This window comes from Gopherus evgoodei, chromosome 4 (genome assembly GCF_007399415.2).
Source record: "Gopherus evgoodei ecotype Sinaloan lineage chromosome 4, rGopEvg1_v1.p, whole genome shotgun sequence".
NCBI lineage: Eukaryota > Metazoa > Chordata > Testudines > Testudinidae > Gopherus > Gopherus evgoodei.
In genome coordinates, this window is record NC_044325.1 from 57,025,192 (window position 1) to 57,034,035 (window position 8,844).

Below are 8,844 nucleotides of genomic sequence, written 5' to 3' on the forward strand. Positions count from 1 at the left end.
AACAACAACAACAACAACAAAAAGCATTCACTTTTTCTAAACCCTACTCCCATCTATCAAAACCAGCTCATTCGGATGACCTCAAATTTGGGCAAAGAATTGTCCAGTGACTACAGATCACATATGCAGAATTTGAAAAGGAAAGGACTCTTGAATAATTTAACTGTGTCTGGGCAAAAATCAATTATTGTAAGTATATTTCATAAGTGTATGTTACTTTCATTGGCGGGTGGGGGGAAGACTGTCTCTCCTTAATATTTATACATGCAGATGTATAGGGAAAATAAAGTATCTGGCAGATAATAAAGTACTAGTATACCAGTATCTCTATAGTAGTTATTAAAATGCTCTTTTGTATATTCCATTATAGTGATTAGGTCTGTACAAAAAGATTAAGAAGTTACCATGGCTGTATTCCCCAGACTCCCCATAAAGTTTGATACATTTAATAGCAGTGCTCTTTAATTTAACCTTGTTTCAGGTAATTAATCTGACTCTCAAAACTTTTTAAAACATGAAAAAAGTCTGGTTCTTTATAAATATGTATTGAAAAGTTTATTGTTTTTGTAAAGCAGAAAAAATGGTTTCAGAAACAATCCTATTTGTTCTAACATGCAGCAATGATTGGTTACTGTGACATCTAATCTTTTACCTTCTGCATATCAAATTTCACAGTTAGTCTTCACATCTCTAGAGTCTTCAAATGAAGTGCACAATAAAAGTACTACATAAATAAAAAGATTTGTTACAGGTATTTCAAAAGAGCTCTATAGCACACCTCAAAACACTTTTTACGGTATTCTGTCTTTCAATACAAAACAACCTGATGGAATGTGGGTGGAGGGACAGGAGAGGAGGAAAAAAAGTCTAAAAGTCTAACCAATAGCCAAGTATGAGATCATATCAGTAAGACCATTTTTCTACTTTTTACTCTCTCACATAAGGGGAGACAGACAATCTCCAGATAGGAGGAAATCCTCACTTCATTCATACCAAACATTATATAGCTTATGCCATTGTCAGACTTAGGTTAATCACTTGAAAGATTGCAAATATAAGTCAAAAAGAGTTCATTTAAATAAATCTGGATCTACTTAAACAATGAAAAGAATCTCACCAATCTTCTGTTAGTTGGAAACTTTAGGATTCAAGCATTGAGAAGTTACACAACAAAGACACACTTTAGCAGGCAGCTTTGCTTTCTGAGGGGGGAAAAAACTTAACTTCATTCTTATCTACGAGTTCTCAGTCTCTTTCCCAGCACATCCATAATTATTTTTGCTTATGCATTCTTTCAGCGTAAGGGAAAAAGTGGGCATATCCCAACACTTACCAGAAAATTCATACTGTAACTATAGCTTTTAATAACACAAAAATGGATTTACTTAATAGGAGCCAGTTGTCATGTACAATCCCATTCTGTCACGTTATAAAGGAATAGGACTTCCCGACAACGTTGTTTTCAGTTATCATCTTATCCTGTCCTAAGGAATATTTCCTTAACTTGTGCAGTGTGCACTACCAGGAAACAAGGAGGCTGTTACTCAGAATTTTGGCCTGGTAGAATAACTGAGGATACAAGGTGGCTGAGTGGAAAGGGGACACATTAATGATATCATTACATGAGAAGAGGAAAACAAAAACAAAAAACCCCCCCACCACCACCCACGGCTTAATTAAGAGTCTCATCCACTTCTCTTTCAGAACACCACTTGAATATTGTGTGGACTGACCCAAAAAGCTAGAAGAGGCAGGGAACAAGACTGGAAGAGTCAAATGAGGTTAAGAGGACTGTACTGACTCAGGAACACTTTGTTATTTTAATGTGCATAGGTTCAATACCTAGCTCTTACATAGCACTCTTCATCCATAGATCTTAAAGCAGGTAAGTATTATCTCAATCTCGTGTTACTGTTGTGGAAGTTATTTTTCCCTCTGGGCTTTCTCCTCCACTTCTTCCTTTTCCAACTCCTTTCTTTTTCTCTTGTATTACCTGATCTGCAGAACAAACAGGAGCATAAGAAAAATAGTATCGACCAGGCACAGCATGCGTCTTATGCTTTCTACATACCTGGAGACAAAGTGAAGTGGATCAAGGACAGTCTTTTTACATTTGCTTTTTGGTAGGTGCAGTCAGAAAGCATATTGTCATGAAATAACTCCTTTGGCTGGGGAAGAGGCACGACTTTTAAACATGTGATTTATATTGCACTACAGATTGCTGAAACACTTTTATGCAATAACTACATGTATTCACAATTTAAAAAAATTTCTGGAAGTTTTCAAATATCAACCCTTCTACATCACAAAATATATAAGTAGACAGTCTGAAAACAGTACATTAACCTTTCTTCAGGTCATCTCTTTAACATAAGTAGTCGCTTTCCAGTCAATCTAATGTAAGCCTGTTTATAATTATGTAATCCAGAAGTTTTAGACTTTAAAAACAAACAACCTCATTGGATACCTTCCACTTTTGTTGAACACAAAATACCTTATAGTGTTTGGTATCCCACTCAGTGGAACTCTGGCAGCCATTGCATCTTTAGGATTTCTTTTTAAAGTGAGTAAGGTGATGCCTTTTCAAATGTGGGGCCTGTCTGAAAGTTTTACCACAAACTGAACATTCAAATGGCTTCTGTCCAGCATGCATTAAATAGTGCCTTTCAAGTTTGGAAGGTGATTTGAAAGTTTTAAAGCAGACACTGCACTGATAAAACTTCTTAATAGCTTCACTTTTTTCCATACCTCCAGAAAAATCATACCAGTGACTGTAATGGCTTTGCTCCATTTCCAACGATTTACTACACAAATATGGCAGTGTGTTTCTACTGCTCGTGCCAAGAACAAAGTCCCCAGACTCTAGCTGGATTTCACCTGCTTGATTTGATTGAATCAGCTCAAATTCTGGAAAGCCAGATGCCTGTGAAGGTCTTTTGGAATAACCCACAGGCTGAGAGGACTCAAATTCAATGCAGTCTCCCTGATGACTAAAAAGTTTGTTCAGATTCTCAAATTCCACCTGGCAAACAGGGCTTCTATATGGTGTCTTTTCAGTATGGGTAAGCTGATGTCTTTTTAAGTGAGCTGACTGTCTAAATGTCTTCCCACAAACATTACAACCAAAGGGCTTCTGTCCCGTGTGAATAAGATAATGTCTTTGAAGTTTGGATGAAGAAGGAAAGATTTTTTCACATCTGTCACATTTACACACTTTGTGTCTATTATGTATATTTTTAGGAGGAGCTGAAAAAGCACAGTGAAGTGCTGCTTCTGGATTACCAAAGAAATCAGCATCCAATGAACCATAAAGAGAGTCATCTTTATTATGAACCGAATCATCCATGTTTAACATGCTTTCACCAGTAATTATACCATTTAAATTAATTTCTAATTTGTGCTTTTGTAGGTGCTCTTGCCAGGAAAATGGCATGACAAATGTCCTTTTCTTTTTATTGCTAATTGTCTTGTGCCTGACAAGCTTGCTATGATAATTCTTAAAAGTTTTAGGGGAAGCATTCCAATCAGAATGCTGCTCATTAGATGCAAACAGGTCATAACTTTTAAAGTGATTTGTTTTATTTTTTTTTCTGTCAGACAGAGATGAATCTGATGCCTTTTCTCCAGCATGTTTGAGTTTCATCAGGTCTTTACTTTTAATGCTGGCTTTGTGGCTGTTGGCTGATTTGCCACTGTTTGAATTTTTGCCATCTCTCAGGTAAAAACATTTGTGCAAATTTAGAACCCGCTCTGTTTCAAAACACTGCTCGCACACTGGGCACTGAAAAGGTACAATATAAATAGAGTGAACATCAAGTGGATCATTCCCCAGGGGCTCATAAGTATCAACATTCTCAAAATTATCCCTTTTTCCTTCCAGTGAGTTCTGAGGTCTAGGGTATTTAGAAGTCTTTGCTCTGTAAAGGACTCTGGGAAGAGATTTATTTCTGACATGGAGTTGCTTGTGCTTCAGGAGTTTGCTCTGCATCTTAAATCCCTTCTGACAAAAACAACACTGGAAAGGCCTCTCTTCTGTGTGTGTGAGCTGATGGATTTTCAAATGTGTTGACTGCCTGAAAGATTTCCCACACAAGGAACATTTAAAAGGTTTCTGGCCAGTGTGAATCAGCAAGTGTCTTTCCAGCTTAGATCGTGATGGAAACATCTTGTTACATGTTTCACACATATGAGTTTTCTTTCTCCTCCTGGCACTGTGCAGATGATCTGACTTTGTGCACTGATGCAGCATCCACCGCTCTTCTGTTGTAAAAGATTTCTGGCAAACAGAACAATGAAATATTCCATACAACTGCCTATCTTGCTTAGCATCCAATGATTTTTTAGCTTGCTTAATATCACTCTGGTAGTTTTCATTATGAAGCTGTTGATGCTTTAAGAAAGTAATTAAATTTTTGAAGTTCCTATGGCAAATGTTACATTTAAAAGGAAGTTTATGGGTTAGCTGATGTCTTTCCAAATGGACTAGTTGTCTAAAAGTTTTATGACATACATGACATTCAAATGGCTTTTGACCAGTGTGTATAAGATAATGCCTAGCTAATTTTGATGGTGTTTCAAATTGTTTATAGCAGATGTCACATCTATATGGCCTTTTCCTGGGTATCCTGTTAGCTGTTACACATTGCTGAATTTTGAACATTTTAAAAAAATAATAAGACTCTTATTCTGGTCAGTTTCTTCAGAAATGTACTTCAATTGAAACCATCACAATACTGAGAAGGAAGGTCCGGAACAGCAGCAAAGTTATCTTAGAGAAGGATTCCTTAAATTCCACAGATCCCTAAAATAGTAAGAATGAGAAAAACAGGTATTTTAGGGACTAATTTTCTCTTGCCTTTTAGACAACAAACTGCAATTATTTTAACCAGCATACACAAAATTTAACTTAGTTTAAAATGCTTCCTAACAGACTAGCCACAAATTATATCATGTGTTAAGAAAAAAACGGGACTATTCTACAGAAGGAGAGTCAGTTAAAAGTCATCTGTAACATAGGCTAGATTAAAATGAATCTATTACCACTCAATGTTACTCCAAAATCATATAATCATGGTAAAAAATAAAAAAATATAAAAACACTGCTCTTGTTAAAAAAAAGTTGTTGGTTTTTTGGTTTTTGGGGAGGGGGGTTTGCAATACATTCTCCATCACTGTTATCACTGTAAATACTAGTTATTAGCAGCTTTGGTTATATACTAGATGTAACATCTGGAAGGAAGCAAAAAAAAACTATGAGATTCTTGGATCCTAAAATAATAGTTAAATTGTAGAAAGTGCTAAATTAACAGTCCTTTTAACTGAAGTCCAGAGAACAAGTACCATACAGGTTTCTGCACCTCACCAACGTACCCTCACTTCTAGGAAGGAAAGCATAACTCAAACTCCTAGCCCATTCAAGTTGGTGACCTCTCTGCTGAAATTGCAAAAAGAGTGGTAACTAGCACTAAGTGTTAGTCATTTGTGGGATGTGGCCAGCTGTCCCTTTGAAACTGGACTCACATTACCAATTTATTTCATGGACCACCCAATACCCATCTAATGGTATAAAGACTTTCATTCATTCTGAAATAGGCACTGGTTCAAATATAGGTCAAAGGAGTGACAGACTCTGTAACACATAAGCAATTCTCTGAGCAATACAATTTCCCTTCTTAAATAATAATTATCTATAAAGTCATTTCATTGTGCATGCATTTGGATATTATGCACCACAAGTTGTGTGTTGAAATGAGTACACCAATGAACACAAAATACTAGATGTTTAACTTGTTTTAGAACACACACAGAGATGCAGGTGCACACAAAAACTACAGGAATCTAAATTTTCCAAAAATTAGAAGTGATGCCTAAAATTAATGCCTTTAATATTAAACATTTAGAAATATCTAAAAAGATTCACACACCACAACACCCTCCCCAAAGTTAAATGGAGAATAATAAACTGGGGCAGTCTGAGTTATACGGAGAGGAACAGTACCCAGGTTTCCAGTTTTTCTCCTTCATACTAATTCTGGGTTTTACGTACGGGAAGGTCAAGTGAATTTATTAACTACCAGTTTTTGAGAACTGGATAGCCAACTATCACAGCTCTGCTTCCTTCTACTCTACCATCAGGTGGTCCAGAGACATTTACACGGAACACACCACAGGACACCGACAATATCACATTGAGTAACTGAGACCGCCGACCAGGGAAATAACACCTTTCCTTCCCTGACGAACCCAGGGATGCACCCCACCCATGTACTTATCCACTATACTGATACTGACTTGGATTCCTTATACAGTCCATGGGTGGCAAACCCAAGCTCACTTATCCACTGATACTTTAAAAACTCTTGCACCCCAGTCTGAGTCTATGCTGGTTATGTGATATGTATGATCTCTTCATCCTTGCAATCGATACCTGTAATCCCTTATGACTCAAGCCTGACCCCAGATGTACAGTACCTTCCCTCTTAACTTGCATATATTTAATTTTAAACATTAACTTTAATAAAAAAATTATTTCTGAAATTCTCTTCTGAACAGCTTGCAATTCTCACTCTGGATGTTCCCCCCCTCACCCACCCACTTGCTATATTGTCAGTAACAATCCTTGTCTTGCAAAGGTCAGCACTGGCAATTTTTGACAGAATTTATGGAGGTAAACAGTAATGCTCCTTTGAAGCGGTAGCTACAACATTCAGAATTTCTCAATCTTTCTGAAAGACAGAAAACTTACGTCCCTCATCTCTCTCATAGGTCCATATCCAGACAAAAAGAACTGGATGGGCCTCCCAGCACAGCCTGACAAAGCGAGTTTATGCAGTGACCAAAGCCAATTGTTTGACAGTAACATACTCCTTTCACATCTAGGGAATGAATGGGCTGCTTCTGCAAAACAAGGAGCAAAAATCAAGCCTGGAATCGTCATTTACCCTGCCTTCGCAAGCCTTGACAAATAGACATAATAATTAATGTCATCAGATCTATTTCTCTACATGACCAGGATATGGTCTTTGGATTGCTGTCCTAATAGATATAAAGCCAATACTACATTTCATCTTAGACATAAGGGCATGGAATCAAGTAATATTATATTCACTAATTTTGAGGCCAAAAATATAATTCAAACAAGGCCTTCACTTTCCACAAGAATTCTGCCCTGTTGTCACTAATCTATATTCAGACATACTTAACTCTCTACCCTATAATAAAAAGAATTATCCTGATCCCAAGATAGAGTTTTGCTATGCACTCTATATGTATCTTGTAAAATTAACTACAGAACATGCAAGCACAAGCCTAGTTGCTTTATTTTACAAGATACATATTACAAGATACAGAGATAAGAATCTGAATACGTCTGACATATCATAACCTGCCTTTCTTCACTAAATTTCCCTTAGGAAAAAAATGTAGATCTCATTGATAAAAATACTGTTTTCACATACACTGTCTCCACCCACAGTTGTTTGCAAATGGGCCAAAAGCAGAACAGTTTACAAGACTAGGCTAGCACTCTCTTTCTCTCTCCGGATTTTCCCATAAACGTTTTGAAACATTTTATGAAGCAAAACAAAAGTGAAACAATGAGCATGAGAATGGTCCATGTTTGAAGGAAACTTAAACTAACACCCCATGCCAACCTTTTACAAATACATCCTGGATCATCTCCATTTAAACACATTTTTAAACCTTTGGGATCAGATCTTACAAGTGAATGATTCCCTCCCTGCCCAAAATTTAGAGGATCACAATCTGAGGTCCTAGTTTTGGAAAGAAGTAAATAAAGGATTAAAAAAAAGTCTCAAATAAAAAATAAGTGAACAGACTACATAAAAGACCAGCTTTTTCACTGTGGGAAAAAAGTGACTTCCACTAGCCCTAACACACCGGCACCCCCCAAAGCAGAGAGGGTTTAGAAACTCCGCATATTACAGAGGAAAGGGAAGGCTACTGCGGTGACACGTCCTACAAAGGGGTGGGGGACAATCCCAGTTATAGTCAAGGCCAAATCCTGCTTCCACTTAAATCCACTGCAAAAATCCCAGGAAACTTCACTGGGGCCAGGACCTGAGCCCCCAGTGATCAGAAGGGCAGAGAGGAATCAGCAGCAAATTGATGCCTCACCCCAGCTGGGGGCTGCAGCCTGCAGTGCGCTGAGGGGAAATGCCCGAGAGGCTCCTCCCGAGAGCAGCTGCGCTGGCAGCCGACAGCGCGGGGGCTTTCCGGGCCGCCTCGGGAGGTGGAGCGCAGCGCTCCCGGGACCCGGCGACGCCCCAGCCAGGCAAGGGGCTGGGGAAGCAACCTGAGAAGCGGCCGCTGCGCCCTAGCCTGTCTCATCCCTCGCACGGTTTTTGCCGTGCAAATTCTTCCCCCCGGATGGCACCGAGTCTCCGGGACTCAGGGAAACCCAGCGCCGAGCTTTCAGTTCCCACCGTTCAATCCCACCCCGCCTCCTTCCCCGGGCCGCGGCGCTGGGCGGGGCGGCACCAGCGGGAGGGCTCTGGCTAGCGCGCCGCTTGCTGCTGCATGGTGGCGGGGAGACTCGGGAGCAGCTGGGGCGAGGGGCCGGGGGTGTCTGTCTCTCACCAGCACAGCACTATATACAAAACCGAGAGAAGCAAACCCCCCGCCCAGTGGAAAATCACGGTGTGGGGACCGCTTGCTGGTGTCATCCACAGAGATCTGCCAAATCTCTCCCCCACTCCAGCCCCGTCCTTTTGGAAGCCGAGTCTCATCTTGCGCCAAAGTGAGTCCTTAGGCAAAGCTCTGGTGGGTCGTGGGTGTGAAGTCTTGTCCTAGCCGGGCAGTGGAAGTTTTGACCCAGAGGGAGTT

General features: G+C 39.5%; 1 protein-coding gene across 2 annotated transcripts; it reads right to left on the minus strand.

Annotated features, from left to right (window-relative positions):
* Positions 1-529: 529 nt before the first annotated feature.
* On the minus strand, positions 530-8,372 carry ZNF770 (zinc finger protein 770). 2 transcript variants are annotated; one of them, XM_030559369.1, is made up of 3 exons: positions 8,137-8,372; positions 6,746-6,897; positions 530-4,801 (listed from the first exon to the last, which is right to left on the minus strand). In XM_030559369.1, the coding sequence occupies exon 3, from the start codon at positions 4,658-4,660 to the stop codon at positions 2,546-2,548; it is 2,115 nt and encodes a 704-aa protein (XP_030415229.1). In that variant the 5' UTR covers positions 4,661-4,801; positions 6,746-6,897; positions 8,137-8,372; the 3' UTR covers positions 530-2,545. The 2 variants fall into 2 exon arrangements, with proteins under 2 accessions (XP_030415229.1, XP_030415228.1); XM_030559368.1 differs by lacking the exon at positions 6,746-6,897.
* Between the last annotated feature and the right edge of the window lie 472 nt (positions 8,373-8,844).

Bases quoted from the DNA above. Each gene is read 5' to 3' on its own strand.
- ZNF770 (XM_030559368.1), bottom strand. From the start codon at position 4,660: ATGTTCAAAATTCAGCAATGTGTAACAGCTAACAGGATACCCAGGAAA.